The sequence below is a fragment of the Phaethon lepturus genome, unplaced genomic scaffold, assembly GCF_000687285.1.
Source record: "Phaethon lepturus isolate BGI_N335 unplaced genomic scaffold, ASM68728v1 scaffold35904, whole genome shotgun sequence".
Taxonomy (NCBI): Eukaryota; Metazoa; Chordata; class Aves; order Phaethontiformes; family Phaethontidae; genus Phaethon; species Phaethon lepturus.
Genome location: NW_010537652.1, coordinates 3,521 through 19,174, shown reverse-complemented (window position 1 = coordinate 19,174; position 15,654 = coordinate 3,521). Strand labels below are relative to the sequence as shown.

At 36.4% G+C, this 15,654-nt stretch overlaps 1 protein-coding gene across 1 annotated transcript in view; it reads left to right on the top strand.

The window, feature by feature from the left end:
* Positions 1 to 15,370, top strand: part of ARFGEF2 (ADP-ribosylation factor guanine nucleotide-exchange factor 2 (brefeldin A-inhibited)) — a gene marked incomplete at its 5' end in the record, with an annotated part of 28,076 nt that extends 12,706 nt beyond the window's left edge. The window contains 20 exons of the mRNA XM_010286553.1: positions 118 to 246; positions 629 to 787; positions 1,977 to 2,124; positions 3,090 to 3,189; positions 4,483 to 4,523; positions 4,608 to 4,777; positions 5,397 to 5,548; positions 5,715 to 5,887; positions 7,029 to 7,189; positions 8,002 to 8,132; positions 8,239 to 8,368; positions 8,821 to 8,956; positions 9,725 to 9,863; positions 9,944 to 9,998; positions 10,245 to 10,359; positions 10,659 to 10,789; positions 11,856 to 12,024; positions 12,415 to 12,553; positions 13,506 to 13,623; positions 15,194 to 15,370. Of these exons, the coding sequence (XP_010284855.1) occupies positions 118 to 246; positions 629 to 787; positions 1,977 to 2,124; positions 3,090 to 3,189; positions 4,483 to 4,523; positions 4,608 to 4,777; positions 5,397 to 5,548; positions 5,715 to 5,887; positions 7,029 to 7,189; positions 8,002 to 8,132; positions 8,239 to 8,368; positions 8,821 to 8,956; positions 9,725 to 9,863; positions 9,944 to 9,998; positions 10,245 to 10,359; positions 10,659 to 10,789; positions 11,856 to 12,024; positions 12,415 to 12,553; positions 13,506 to 13,623; positions 15,194 to 15,370 (2,673 nt within the window). The remainder of the gene's footprint in view (positions 1 to 117; positions 247 to 628; positions 788 to 1,976; positions 2,125 to 3,089; positions 3,190 to 4,482; positions 4,524 to 4,607; positions 4,778 to 5,396; positions 5,549 to 5,714; positions 5,888 to 7,028; positions 7,190 to 8,001; positions 8,133 to 8,238; positions 8,369 to 8,820; positions 8,957 to 9,724; positions 9,864 to 9,943; positions 9,999 to 10,244; positions 10,360 to 10,658; positions 10,790 to 11,855; positions 12,025 to 12,414; positions 12,554 to 13,505; positions 13,624 to 15,193) is intronic.
* Between the last annotated feature and the right edge of the window lie 284 nt (positions 15,371 to 15,654).

The window sequence follows — 15,654 nt, the reverse complement described above, 5'->3', positions numbered from 1 at the left end:
TCAGAAGAGCTAGGTAATGCAATAGGTAGACTCTTTGGATATATTTGGTTTCAGTTGTCTAGTGTTTTCGGCTAAAATTATAATAGATTTCTGAACTTAGTTTCTTCTGTTCTTTAGCTTGTATGGACTCCACTGCTGGCAGCTTACAGCGTTGGCTTGCAGAACTGTGATGACACAGAAGTTGCATCCCTTTGTTTGGAAGGAATACGATGTGCAATTAGAATAGCCTGTATCTTTGGAATGCAGGTTTGTATAAGACTTAACATGGGGCTTCCTAAAGGCAGTGTGGGCTCTGGGAGGGAGGTGAAGAATTACAAACAATTTATACATAGAAAATGCAGCATCTCATCTAATTTCTTGAAATGGTAAAATAAAATATTATCTCTTTTTAGTTTTGTTTGAAGATCTTGTTATCCTCAAGTTTTTCTTCAACTCTGCTTTCAATTTATTGCTGAGTCCTCTATTTAAGATCGTTTGCTAACTTGCCTCCTACTTTCCTTCAGCTGGAAAGTGCGCTAATGTAATTGCCCACTATACATAGAAGGAAAATTGTGTAGGCATGCTGGAGAAGTAGCTTTCTGAAGCTCTTCAGGGATATGATTACGATGCTTTTTTCTCTGTCTTGTAGCTTGAACGAGATGCTTATGTACAAGCCCTTGCTCGTTTTTCCTTGTTGACCGCCAGTTCCAGTATTACAGAAATGAAACAGAAGAACATAGATACCATTAAGACACTTATTACAGTAGCTCACACAGATGGCAACTATCTTGGAAACTCTTGGCATGAGGTAAAAACTTGAGTAGTTTAAATAGTGCAGCTGCATTATCCTTTTGAAAACTTGCAGGATTTTGTTCTTCTACTGCTTTCAGTCTTTAGTAACTGCATTTAGCTCTCAGCATGTGTCAGAACCTTGTTTAAAATGTGGATGCAAGTGCATTATTTTGTTAGGGTTTTTTCATATGTGTGCGTGTGTGTATATATATATAAAATAATGCACTGATTTTTTTTTTACAGACCCTATAGACACTGTGTGACCAATATTGTAATTTTTGTAAGTGCTTTTGCTATGAAATTAAAACCATATTAAAATCTCGTTTGACTTCAGAGAATTCTTCACAGAAACTATTGTATTCTTGTTCACGTAAACAAAAAATATTCTAGCTCATGAGTCCCGATCTGTCTGTGTAGCTTTTGGCAACATTTACATCATGACCACATGAAAAAATTAGGGCTAAATAACTTGGTGAGGGATAGGTAAGGATAAGCTATTGGGATCATATGTATTTTCTTAAAGCATATTTTCCAGGAGCTCTTTAATCAGACATAAATCTGTGCTGCTGCTAAAATGGGCATTATGTTCTCTGGCACTAGTCCTCTGGCTACGTGATAATATGAGCCAAAAGCTACTCCTAGCTGACAAATTACTTGGACCTGGCTTACAGTATACACTCACAAATGCTTGTGCCAGTCCAAGGGATGTTGCAGTGGGGCAGTAAGACAGAAGAGTCAATTTTGTGCTTATGGCAAGGCACAATTTTGGCATTCTCGCTGTCTGCATTGGAACGTCGTTACTCAAAGTGGTAGCTTCAATAATTCAGTCTTTTCATCTCTCTGGGACAATGAACTTTCTAGAACATCAACTACAAGGTATTTATAGTTTTGAAACGATGCTGTGAGAAATAATAAAAAGGTTTCCTATAGAGCTCCAATGAGTACTGTTTTTTCGTTTGGTTTTTTTTTTTCTGATATTGGAGTGATTCATGGCAGCTGGTGACCTTGAATGAATTGCTCAACTTAGTTTCCAGTTGTATTAGTAATGTTTCAGCTACATCAAAACTGTTACCATTGTCGAAGTTGTTTTAAAGGTTAGAGAACCTGGGAAGGTTCTAAATACTAAATGTAAATATGTTAGGAATAAAAATATGATCGTTTCCAGAAACGCAATGTTTAATTATTTTTTTGCTGCTTTGTTTTAGATCTTGAAATGTATTAGCCAGCTGGAACTAGCACAACTTATAGGAACTGGTGTGAAAACTCGGTATTTATCCGGCTCTGGCCGTGAAAGGGAAGGAAGCATTAAAGGCTATGTATCTGGAGGGGAAGAGTTTATGGGCCTGGGATTAGGTAAGATTAATAATCTTGAACTTCACAAAGATGCACGTATAAGTGAAGTATGATGACTGAAAAAGTCAGTTATAAGATATTAAAATATATTTACTTGCTTCCAGGGGAAGCTATATTGGATTAATGAAACTTTAAAAAATGGAACCGTATCTTTCAAGATGTATTTGTAACTATATAATCTGTTCTAACTTTGTAATTGGATTAAGCTATTTAGCAAAACTTCATCAGATTTATTTGTTGGAATATGTTGTTGTCAAAACTGTTTTACCATATTTACGAAGTCATGGTTTTGTTACCAGTATTGCCAGTTTGTTCTTTTTACGCTCTGTTTTTAATAGTAAAAACATAAGCCATGTATCTTTAGGAACTGACAGATGTTTCTATAATCGATAATTTGTTTTCCACAGGAATTTCTTATCTCTGCATGTTGGTTTTGTTGTTCCAGTTCCTATTGTTCCTGCAGTACGTGCAAGAAACAAAGCTTAGATTTTAAGCTGTAAATTAGAAGGACAAGGCAACTTGTCTTAATCTGTAAAATCATCAAGGAAACTTTAATTTGAAAATACTCTGGAGTTGATGCTGTGTGTAATCATGATGCTCAATATAACAGAACTGTGCCCAACATTAACTACTTGTATCTGACTTAAAGTTAATATTTTAAAATATTATTTTCTCATTTCCAATCTTATTAACAGCATTAAATCATCTTAACTTAATAAACATGATGGTCAAAAAACAATGCTGTAAGCAGGGGGGTGGAAAAGCAAACCGTACTTCTTACTGGATGTTAAATTTTGTAATAATCTGGGACAGATCTGGCAAAGGCACCACCTGTTCCATGTAAATTACAAGCTAATTGGAAGCAGTAGTCACCTTTCTTTTGTCTACTTGTATAAAGTTTGGGTTAATATTAAGTCACAATTTCATGATTCTAGGTACTGGTTTTTAATGGCTTTTTATTGCAGGTAACCTCGTTGGAAGTGGAGCTGATAAACGGCATATGGCGAGCATTCAAGAGTCTGTGGGAGAGACCAGTTCACAGAGTGTAGTGGTAGCAGTAGACAGGTACTGAGAACATAATCTCTTTCTTTGGAAAACGTGACTTGAAGTTACTGGCCATCCTCACTTTGTTTGCAGATTCTGTCAGAGACTTTTGTTCTTGAAGCCTATTTCTCTTGTGGGAAAGATGTTGATACTTAGAAGCTTTCTATGGATCCCATCAGTATCTCTCTTTAGGCATGTAATAGTCACAAAAGACATTAAATAGCAGTATAACTAACGTAGTGTATTGTGAGACAGGACACTGTGTATGCATGTGTTTTTCACGTGTTTTTTTTGGAGTAAGCCAGTGAAAAACAGAATTAGGTTGGTATTGCAGTATTTAGCTATTTTTGTTTTAGAAATCTGTCTGGCAATTGTTGCTAACTTACGTGTGTGTATTCTGTGTGATTTTTTTTCTCTGATTTAGCCTGAACAGGACAGGTATCCGAAACGAATGAATGCCATTATTCTATTAAATAATGCCATTTTCTTTGGTCTTGTGAACTTCAGTATTTCAGCATTTCTTCAGTTGCTGTTCTTCAGTTCTTTATTCATTAGTCACTGCATTCTTGTCCAAATCATTATCTTTCTCATTTGTCCTTCTAAAGTGTTGTTGAAAGAGGTGCTTCTATCATAAACTATGTGTTGGAAGGGGACTTTTTTGTAGTTATTGAAACTATTGGGTAAGGCTGTAGAATCATAGGTTCAGACTTCTAGTATTTATTGTAACACAAATGTGTCTATTACCATATAAAAGCCTCAACGATTTGAGAATATTCTCCACTTATCAGTGTTCTGTATGAACTGCGATCAGTCGTTTGAAGTCCTCATAAGACTGAACAACCGAAGGGGAAGAACAGACAATGGTGCATCCATAGTCTTCCTGCTACCTGTTTTGATGGCCACAGCTTAGAGTATTCTTGAACCATGTAAAGATGAAGCAAGTGGCTTGCATCTGGTAAAGTCCTGCAGCAAAGCTTTCTTAATGTCTTTTTATTCACCGTGTGAAATTTAATATACTGTCACCCAAATGAGTGTTCCAGCACTACTTGCCCTGGATAACAGTGTGAGTCTGTGCCTGTTTCCTGCAGTGGGGAAGGAGGATAGTAGCCTGTGACTTGCAGCAGGGAAGAGAAATGCTTAGAGTAGGAGAAGGACATGAACTGCTGACAAGAAGTAAGAATAAAACAGTTGCAGAGTTCATGGCACGGGTTATTACCTCCAGGAGATGTGCTGACACTTGCCTACAGCGCTAAGATGTGATTGACTCTCTGTGGATGCGCAGCTAAAACTGCAACTCATTTATTTGTTCCATAGGATATTTACAGGATCAACTAGGCTGGATGGAAATGCAATAGGTATGTATGCTGACCACTGGGTGGGTTACAGGAACTCATCTAATGTAACATCCTGAACTTACAGGAGTGTGTTTTAATGTTCAGTTGACTTTGTCCGATGGCTATGTGCTGTTTCCATGGATGAGCTGGCTTCCCCACACCATCCACGCATGTTCAGCCTGCAGAAGATAGTGGAGATATCCTATTACAACATGAATCGTATTAGGCTGCAGTGGTCAAGGATTTGGCACGTGATTGGAGATCACTTCAATAAGGTAGTTCTTAAAATCAAGTTACAGAACGTACATGAATAGCAGGACTTCTTTAATCAGCTTTTTCCTTTTATGTTCTTAGTGGTGTAGGTTGTGATTTTTTAAAAAAAACAAATCCATTAATGGCACCTAAAGGAAGCACCTATTTAAAAAACTATATAAATACAAATGGAAATGTTTATGGAAATGATCTTTGATCACTTCATTATATGATTTTGTATTTGTAATTTTTCTTTATGCCATTGTTTTATCTTTCTGATCAAATGCCAAGTTAGTTTTCCTCTAAAATATATACAGATGATCCTGGAAGAACAAAGCTATTTTCCTTAGGAAACTGGACCATGTTTGGGTGGGGTTTGTGAACCCAAGTGTTAAATTTTTTTTTAGTGTCTAGATGGCTATTACAGTTTTGCAGTGGTTGCATACAAAAATCCATGGGTCTGTTTAGTTGGATGAAATGACTGAGAAAGCCCTCTCAAAGTAACACACCATCTTCTAAATATCTGAAAACTAGAACATGCTAGAGATTTTTCGTGGACTGACATGAAACTTGAATGATTCATTTGTTACTCATATAAGTAATGTTATCTGGTAAGTGTTTGAAAATATGCTTTTCTTCTAGGTTGGATGTAACCCTAATGAAGATGTCGCTATCTTTGCAGTAGACTCATTAAGGCAGCTGTCAATGAAATTTCTTGAGAAGGGCGAGTTAGCCAACTTCCGCTTCCAGAAAGACTTCCTAAGGCCTTTTGAGCATATTATGAAGAAAAACAGGTGTGATGCACTGCAATGTCTCTGTTTGCTTGCTTTGGTTGTACTTAAAGATGTTACTTGGTGTGACTTAGATTGTTGTGTACGTGGAAATGGCACGGTTGCTTTGTGCCAGTGTAAGATGGTGCCACTCCTGAAAGCCTTTTTTTTTTTTTTTTTTTTTTTTGAGATCTCCAACTATTCGCGACATGGTAATACGCTGTATTGCTCAGATGGTGAACTCTCAAGCTGGTAATATTCGTTCAGGCTGGAAGAATATCTTTGCAGTCTTTCATCAAGCAGCATCAGACCACGATGGGAATATTGTGGAGCTGGCCTTTCAAACTACAGCACACATAGTTAGTAAGTAATGCTTGACAGATTTGAGTACCCAAATTAGCTTAGCTGCTGTGATTCTGGTTTAAAAGGCCCATATGAATAAGACTTTTGTATTTCCAGGTAAATAAACACAAGACCTTGCAGGCAGACTGTTTAATCTCTGAAGCTAGATCTTACCTGTTAAGTTTCCTGATTGCTACGGACAGGAAAAAACAGATATTGAATCTATTCCAAACATTCCAAGTTCTGTAGCAGGATAAGTTTGTATGTTGCCCATCTGTCACAATAAGTTGTTTTGGATTAAGGAACACATTTCAGAAATTTAAATTCCGATTCAGTATTGTATGATGGGGATCATAAAGCTTGTGATGCTGATGTGTGACTGCTTGTAGCGTTTAGTTCATGCAGCCTAACTGCTCTGAAAGTATATTTGAACAACATACTGCTCTCACTTTCAAAGGAGGACAACCAACTCAAATATTCTTGAAATGGACCTTCAATATTGATTGGAGCTTTCTTAAATGTCCTGAAACTACCCTTTTCCCACTAAGTAGCATGGAGGAAAAAAAGCTATGGGCAGTATTAATAAATGCAAATAGTAACAAAACATTTTTGCTAACTTGAATTGCATAGATCTTGGGAGCTGTAGTTTGTTCAAAAGCTTGTACACATTAGATTTGTTATATATTTAGTCTGTCCCTTAAGTCTGAAATCGAACTGCTTTTTCCTTTCTTGCTACTGAATATGAATAATTACAGGCTTAGATAATTTAGGTAAATTTAGGTAACTTAGTTCACGGCAGGGATGCTAACATCAAGCTATCAAGCTTTATTCCTATTTCTCAAAATATTTTAAGAGTTTTGGGTTGCATATACTGTGAGAGGAAACTGAACCATATAAGAAGCCATGAAATAATCCTAGATTATAAAATTGGTAATTATCCAACCTGAGAAAACGTGATGCTGACAAATTTGGGTGGTGAGGTGGGATGGGGAAGAATGCAAGGGAAGACAGAGAACCATATTTAATCTAGAAGATCTGGTCCTTTCATGTTTGTCCATTTGGTAGTGGCATACCATGGCTGATATCTGTAGATCAATACCAGTTTATCTATGGATTTCGATATCAGTAATTTTTAAAAAGTGTATCTGTCTGTTCTTCACAGCAAATATTTTTCAACAGCACTTTCCAGCAGCAATTGACTCATTTCAGGATGCAGTAAAATGTCTTTCTGAGTTTGCCTGTAATGTTGCATTTCCGGACACCAGCATGGAAGCTATTAGACTTATTCGGTATTGTGCAAAATATGTTTCAGAAAGACCACAGGTATTTTCTTTTAAATTTTTACCCTTGTGTATTCTTACACTATCTTCTACTGTTAAACTGAGACTAATCTTGTAACTAAGAAAGAGCTTTCAGACTTGAAACTTCAGTCTTCTAGCAGCAAGTGTTTGTATTTAAAAGCTTATTCACAATTAGGAGTCATTTTGGTATTATGTAAGCAGTAAGCTAGGACTAATGAAAAAATGTGAAGTCTGATCCGTCCAAATTGGAAATACTGAATGAAATAGTCCTTTTTTTATAGTGTTAGGATGACTTAGAAAACAACACTTTTTCACCCTAGTTATGTCTAGTTAAATTGCTTAGACATGCATATTTTTCTACATCAGTCTGTTGTGTGAACACTTAATAATTACTTTGTTGAAAAGAGCCTGGAATTAGATTGCAGTTGCATGGTACCGTAGCAAGATGTGCATGCTGTATTCAATATGCCAGAAAAGTGTGGAACTGGTTTATGCCAAACTTAGATTTCCGTGTTACCTATATTTGTATAACTGTTGACTGTCACTGTTAAACTTGCTTCCTAAAGTCTAAACCTCTGCAACTCATAAAGCCTTTAGTAGGACTTAAGTAAAACAGATTTAAGTATTTATTTTCCATAATTTTTTCCAGTATTTTCACAAACAGTCATGTCTCGGATTTATACTTATATTTCAAAGGATTTGAGTGTTACGGTAGAAATTAAGCTAACTTTTCCAATGTGTCTGTGCCACTAGTAGTATCTAAATCCGTCAGACTTAAAAGATTTTTGAGATTTTTTTTTTTTTAATTCTCTTTTTTTCCTGTCCATCTCCAAGGTATTAAGAGAGTACACAAGTGATGACATGAATGTTGCTCCTGGGGACAGAGTATGGGTCAGAGGATGGTTTCCCATTTTATTTGAACTTTCTTGTATCATCAATCGTTGCAAGTTAGATGTTCGAACAAGGTAATAAAGCTTTTTTTTCCTCTCTTTTTTTTTTTCCAAATTAGTGAAGAGATCACAGGTAGACTTTTTAACATCTCTTCCTTCATTTGCTTGCGTTTGTTTATAGAGGCTTAACAGTGATGTTTGAAATAATGAAGAGTTATGGCCATACCTTTGAAAATCACTGGTGGCAAGATCTGTTCAGAATTGTGTTTCGGATTTTTGATAATATGAAACTCCCTGAACAACAAACAGAGGTAAAAACAAAACAATTAAAAAAAAAAAAGAGAGAGCAAGCAAACCTTAAAGTTGTTGTTTTAAGAACTCAACAATCAAGGCAGCAGTTTGCATTGTTTGTCTTGTCAGTGTATTTCTACCCCATACTGCCCCAAACATAATGATATGTTGTTGTATTCTGCATGAAATGCATGCAACTTCTCATAGTATCCAGTGATCGACCTGTCTGAGTATTTTCAAGGAGAATATTCACACTTTGCCGTGAAAATGTATAGTTTTCTGAAATAGTATTCATGTGGCCAACTAAATGCTTCTGACAAGACATCTGCAATAGTGAGGCTTTTTACTTTTATCTAAATTCTACTCCTCATCTCAGAGGCCATGTCCTTCGCTGAATAGCCATGCATAAGCCAAGTGCTATCTTCATAGAAGAACACACATAAAAACGAAGACTTTAATTTTTTTCTTCTAGAAATCTGAATGGATGACCACTACATGCAACCATGCACTTTATGCCATCTGTGATGTATTTACGCAATTTTATGAAGCTTTAAATGAGATCCTTCTTCCTGACATACTTGCACAGTTACACTGGTGTGTAAAACAAGGTAGCTGCTTTACTTGTATCTTTTGATTAATGTATTTTTTAAATGCCTGTTACTCAAGAAGGGTAAAGTTAACTGAATTTTGGAAGAATAAAAACTATATTAGGACAATATGTTATGTAATACATGGATGCAGTATCTTAAATACCTGAGCATCATTCAATTTAATCAGTTAGACAGCTCTTCTGTTAATGTGTTTATAATACTATTGTGACAGAGCAAAAGCTTTTAAAGAGTTGGGTTGTTGGCAGATTAACACTTCTCCATATGGCTGCATGGATAAAATTCCACATTTATTTACACCTGTATATTTATACACGAATGCATTCTGGGTTTTTTTTTCTTTTCCTCTCTTCCCTCCTCCTTCTCTCAACCATCTAGTACTTTTAAATATGATTTTCTAAAGAATGTGTTTTCTTTTGGACTCCCAACTCTTATGCCTGAAATCCTGCATATTGCTAGCATGGAATGTGGGGGGTTCATACTTTTCCTTCCTTTGTCTTGCTGTATGCTTCCTTTCTGTTTCTCTCCTGTCCTTTGTCTTCCCTGTTTGGATTTCAATCTAATGAAGTCTATTTTTAAACACTGTTTTTTATTCAGTAGGTTCCGAAGCTTGATACTATTGTAATATACTTTGTAAGTAGGCTTTGAGCTAAGATACCATGCATTTCACAATATTGATAAAAATGTTTGATGGAACAGTAATAGCGAATGCTTCATTTTCTCATTTATATTGTAGAAGTTGATAAATATGGAACATTTCTTTCACAGATAATGAGCAGTTGGCTCGATCAGGTACAAACTGCCTAGAAAACCTGGTAATACTAAATGGACAGAAATTCAGCCCTGAAGTCTGGGGCCAGACATGCAATTGTATGCTAGAAATCTTCAAAACTACTATTCCTCATGTGTAAGTTCATAAATCTCATTCTCATACTAATATCCAAGTCCAGAGCAACAATATTTACTTTTTTTTTTTACTTTGGGAAGCTTGCTGACATGGAGGCCTGTGGGACTGGAGGAAGATTCAGCTGAAAAACACTTGGTAAGAGTTAATTCAGTGCAACAAACGAGCTTGAAGGGTTAGTTCAGCTTTCGAAATATTTTATTATAGTGCTTTACAACAAATACTGGAATTGACATTTTCTTGTACTTGGTGTCATTGTAAAATAAGGTAAAGAATAGATGCAGGAAGCCTTTGAATCTAAGATTAGTGAAGTCATCTGAAAACTGATAGCTGGTTGGTAGTTAGTGTTTTGGATTGCTAGAATCGTTCTGCATTCTTTTCTAGGATTTAGACCTAGATCACCAGTCTTTAAGCAGCATGGATAAAAATGCTTCAGAAAGAGGACAAAGTCAATTTTCAAATCCAACAGATGACAGCTGGAAAGGTGGTCCTTATACAAGTAAGGAAAACATGCAAGTTTATTAAATGAACCTCTGTAGACACTCAGTCCACTTCTGTAGTTCTCTAGAGAAAGTTCTTGGGCAGTTAAACTTGGGGTACATATTTATCTTGGGGTACATCTGCGTTTGTGCCTTGCAGAGAAATTTTCTCTTTATAAGATAATTCACAGCATCACTAAATACCAAAATGATTATGTAGTGTTACATTAATATTACATGATAATGTTAATGTAGCTAGCCTGTTGTAAGTGAATTGTCATAAGCTGCTTCTGAAACTTGTGTTACTCCATTTCATTAGACCAGAAACTATTTGCTGGCCTCCTTATAAAGTGTGTAGTACAGCTGGAATTGATACAGACCATTGATAATATAGTGTTCTATCCAGCAACAAGCAAGAAGGAAGATGCTGAGCACATGGCTGCAGCTCAGGTACCATCAAACTTATTTATAACCTTGTTGTGGCAGTCAAGTAAAAAGACTATAGAATGCTCTGAATTGTGTTTACAAATTAGAGTATATAGTCTCTTCATCTTTCTATCAGCACTAGTCTGCATGTGTGTGTCGCTACTTTTAAGCTGTAATTTCTTTGACTGCCTCCAGTGTTTCCTGGCAGTCTACCTGTTGGATTATTATAATTGTATTGCAATTATTTTTATTATCAATATAATATATTATCATTGTTTTTATAATGAGTAAATACTCATCAAGAGTGCTTTTTGTTTGTTTTGGGGAGAGCATTCTTTCCTGTTTAGGCTGAGTGTCTTCATTTAGCCAGAGTTGAGGCTTTGCTCAGCCTCTAGGTGTTTACACAGGAGGAGATGCAGAAGTTGAACTTCGGCAAGCTTAATAGTCAAGATTATACAAGTATAATTACCTGCCTCGGAAAGGTCCTTGTCCCTGAAAATTATGATTCTAAGGAATAGTGCAAGGTAGTCCTTGCTTGGCTATGTTGATAAAGCACTAAGCTAAAAGTTTGGGCTAGTGCATTCAGGCAGTGTTTTGGAGATGGTATAGTTAATTTATAATTTAAATTTGCTAAAAAGTATTGACCAATTTTAATGAAACTTGACACTAGCCAAAGATGGGGAATTTCTACACTATGTAACATTTTAACTTGCACTATTTTTGTGGTTCATTTTGATGCTTTTCAGAATTCAGCAGACCTACTCGGACAGTTCCTAGAGGAGAGGAAACAGTCTATATTGTATTGTATGACTTTTTTTATGCATTGATAAAAGAGGTTCTTCCCTTGTTGTTCTTGATTTTTTTTTTTTTCTTAGCAGTAACTAGAATAGATCATAACTTCTCTCTTTTAGAGTACGTCTGATATTTGACAGGACCATTCTGCTGTCTTGTATTGCACTAATATTTCCCTTGTATCTAAAAATGGAATCTGGAGTTAGTGGTGTATGGTATGTGAAGTATCAAAGTCTCTTAGCATCATATAAAAAGGGTATATTATTGACATGCCTTCTCCCCCGCTTTCCCCCCGCAGCGAGATGCATTGGATGCAGATATCCACATTGACACAGAAGACCAAGGAATGTATAAATACATGTCTTCAAATCACCTTTTTAAGTTACTAGATTGCCTGCAAGAGTCTCATTCATTTTCAAAAGCCTTTAATTCAAATTACGAACAGCGAACCGTGTTATGGAGAGCAGGTGAGACTTTTATTTTTAGTTTGATAAAAGTACTGAGCTCCACTTACAGCTCTAGCTATCGAGATACAAAAGTATACCATTGCAATAATCTCTACTGTTTATCTGACAGTATTGCATGCTTTTATTACTTGTCTCCTTCCTGATGACTTAGATAATATAGGAAACAGAATTACTTGCTTTCTTGATTAAACTAGAGCTACACAGTTGGTACTACTGTAGTTAAATATCTTTATAAATTTGGTCTCAGTCAAAATCAAGGAGGAGGAAGTACCATTGGGACAAGAAATCATTAGTGTTCACTAGTGGAGGTATTGTTCATAAACTTTCACATTTGTAGTTACTAGCCAAGAGTTAACGTTCCCTCTCTCCCTATGTGTAACTGATTTCTAGGGTTCAAGGGTAAATCAAAACCCAATCTCTTAAAACAAGAGACGAGCAGCTTGGCTTGCTGCTTGAGAATACTCTTTCGAATGTACGTGGATGAAAACCGCCGAGACTCCTGGGATGCTGTACAACAGCGACTGCTTAGGTAAGAGTATCGGCTTGGTTCTGATATATTCTGTTTTCAGCCGCTGTGGTGTATCCCTGGATACAAACGTTCTAAGCTGCTGAGCAGAACATGCAAAGTATATGAAGATACAGATAGGGGACCACTGCTTCTTTATTGCTAAATTAAGTTTTAATAAAGAATCTACTTGGAATAAATGAAGCGCCTTCTTGCCTGACATAAGCTTTTCTTTACAAAAGTGGTAGTGTATGAATACTTTTCATGTCTCAGTACATAATGATATTCAGAGGTATAATAAGAAACAGTAATCTAAGAGTGCAGTATAAGCTGCTGTGTACCTGGAACTTAGGTAAATGTAGAAAATTATGCTAAATGACTATAAAATGGGATTCGGTTCCCCTTTATTTGAAAAGTCAGTTGTTGGTACATAAACGTTCAGAGTACTAATCTCTAATCAAATGTAAAGAACTCTTAAATTTGCTGTTGGTACTGCAGTGGATTTCAGTAACATTCTGATTTATCAGCGTCTATGGACATACTAATCTTTTTAGTGTGTAAAACAGGAGGTTCCATCCCTTTAACTAAACTAGCACTCCAAACAGCCATAGCAAGTGGTACAGTTTGTACCTTGTGTTGACAGTCTACAGCAAGGAAAAAAAATTATTAATAAAACAGTAATCCCTCTTTAATCTGTGATGCTGAGCTCTGCAGATCTTTAATAAAGCAGTCTAGATTTGGAGGGAGAACTCTTTCATGTTGCTGTTGCCTAAGCTGTCCCAGTGTAAGGCTCAGGAAATAATGTTTGCAGTTTGAAGATGACACCACTTTAATTACAGAGTGTTTATGAGGAAAATAAGGCCCTTCCACATCTTGCTTGAAAACAAAATATACTATGAAGGGACAAATGGTGCATGTTACAAAAACTTTTAATGGGTTTTCTTTGTCATTTGTCTGAACTACCTCATCTCTCCAGTGTATGCAGTGAGGCTCTGGCATATTTTATTACCGTCAACTCAGAAAGCCACAGAGAAGCTTGGACCAATCTCCTGCTATTGCTTTTAACAAAAACACTAAAAATCAGTGATGAAAAGGTAAGAACAGACTGGAAGTCATGTCTGTTTGTATTCAGGTATTTTTTCATTTCTGCTTCTGTTGAATTCAGTTTTTATTGTAATCTGTATTGCAAGGTGGCTAGTTCACTTACATAGTGTGGACTCTTCTTGAAATACAGCAATTGTTACATCTCCATTTTTTGCAAGCATTCTACACTGTAAAAATCAGACTGCATCCATGAAATTCACAGCTGTATAGAAATATTGATAGAATTACTAAAGAGCTTTCATATAAAAGTGCAATGACTGTGCAATAAAGGATGGGCTTGTGCTGCACAAGAATGGTAGAGGTAAATTTCACCACTATAAAGTTGGAATTCTGGTTCCTTTACAGTGATGGCAAAAAATAATTTTCAGGATCTCAGCCCATTTGAGGAAAAGGTGAATGCAAATAGTCAGTACATTAGGACATGGAGAGAAACTTTTGGAAGTTCCTTACTTTATTTTTTAAGCTTCCCAGTACTGTTGAACTTCATTTTAAAGCGTATTTTTTTCTATATTGCAAACTGTGTAATTTCACTTCTCTCTTGTGTGGTTTGGTACGTTTTATTGCAGTTTACCAATATTTTAAGAAATTTGTAGTCATAGTAGTATCTTGGCTTCTCTACATAGCAGCAATTCAGTGATGTCCCTGTGGTCACAGTGTGTTGTGAGAATAGTCTTAACTCTCTGTAGCTTAAAATGGCACCTTGGCCATTTCTTAGCATACAATCCCACTATCTTTTTATAATAAAAAGTTCTGTGGTGAAAGTGTTCCATTAACTTTCCCTGTATCTAATACTGAGCATTATTAGGAAAGGAGTAGACAACAAAACATACTTCTTGTCATGTAAATTCAGAACAGATTTGCATCTTAAATACTGTTTGCCGTTCTGATCCCCTGCACTGAAAGGGTTGATAGAGTGTAACAGGAAGAAGGATGTAGACTGGCTGCCGTACATTGAACTGTATGTAGGTTAGACTTTTACTCAGTTATCTTTAATCCAGAAAAGAAATAAAAATGAGGTGCATAAAGTCATTATTAGCATGAAGAGAAGGGAAAGACTGATAATGCTTGTACTGGAAGAGATGGTGAATGAGAGTTTTGGAGATGGCAAGTCACTGGAGTGGGGAAAAAACCCCAACACACACACACATAATGGAGATACTTCTTCACAGACTGGTTCAGCTATGGAAGACTTTGTTATATATTGTGAATAATATTTTCAAGAGGCTGGAGAAGCAACTGGACAAATTCATACCAGAGGGGGGTGTTTCTACAAGTAGTCCCTGCTACTACCTCTAGCCTGAGAAATCCCTGAGCCACAAAATAGTCTGACTATTTTACAGAAGTAATGCCAAATGCACTGTCTGTGTATGGTTTCCTGTAGGCATCTGCTAAGGTGGCTGCAGAAAACAGACACTGTGCTTGATGGCCCTTTGGCCATCTGGTGGGGCCTTTAATTGGTTGAGACCTTGTGTTTTAACAAGTTGGTGTAGCCATGAATGCGGAAAAACTCTGTGCTTTCCTATAGTAATAATGTTCTTCTTTTCATATTTTCTTTGATAGTTTAGGGCACATGCTTCAACGTATTATCCATACTTGTGTGAAATCATGCAATTTGACCTGATTCCTGAGCTTCGAGCTGTGCTACGGAAGTTCTTCCTGCGTATAGGTGTTGTGTTCAAAATCTGTATAATGGAGGAGCAGATACGGACAACTGGGATGAACTTACCTTCATGGTAGCCCTAAGCAGGGTTGGTTACTTTGGTTTGTACATAAGGCTATGTTCAAGAGATGGATTAAAGTGGATGGGGAAGAAATAGAACCCTGGTGTATTAAAACAGCAGCAAGTTACTCTTACCACAGTGGCACTGAGGAGGAAAAAAAATCCTGTTCTGTCCATCCTACAAAACTACCGGCAGTTTTATTTAAGTTATTGCTTACAGAGTTAATACAGTAGATATAAAGTCTCTTTGTTTCAATACTAGTCATCCTTATGATCAAGTCTGTCTCTTCAAGACTTTTAT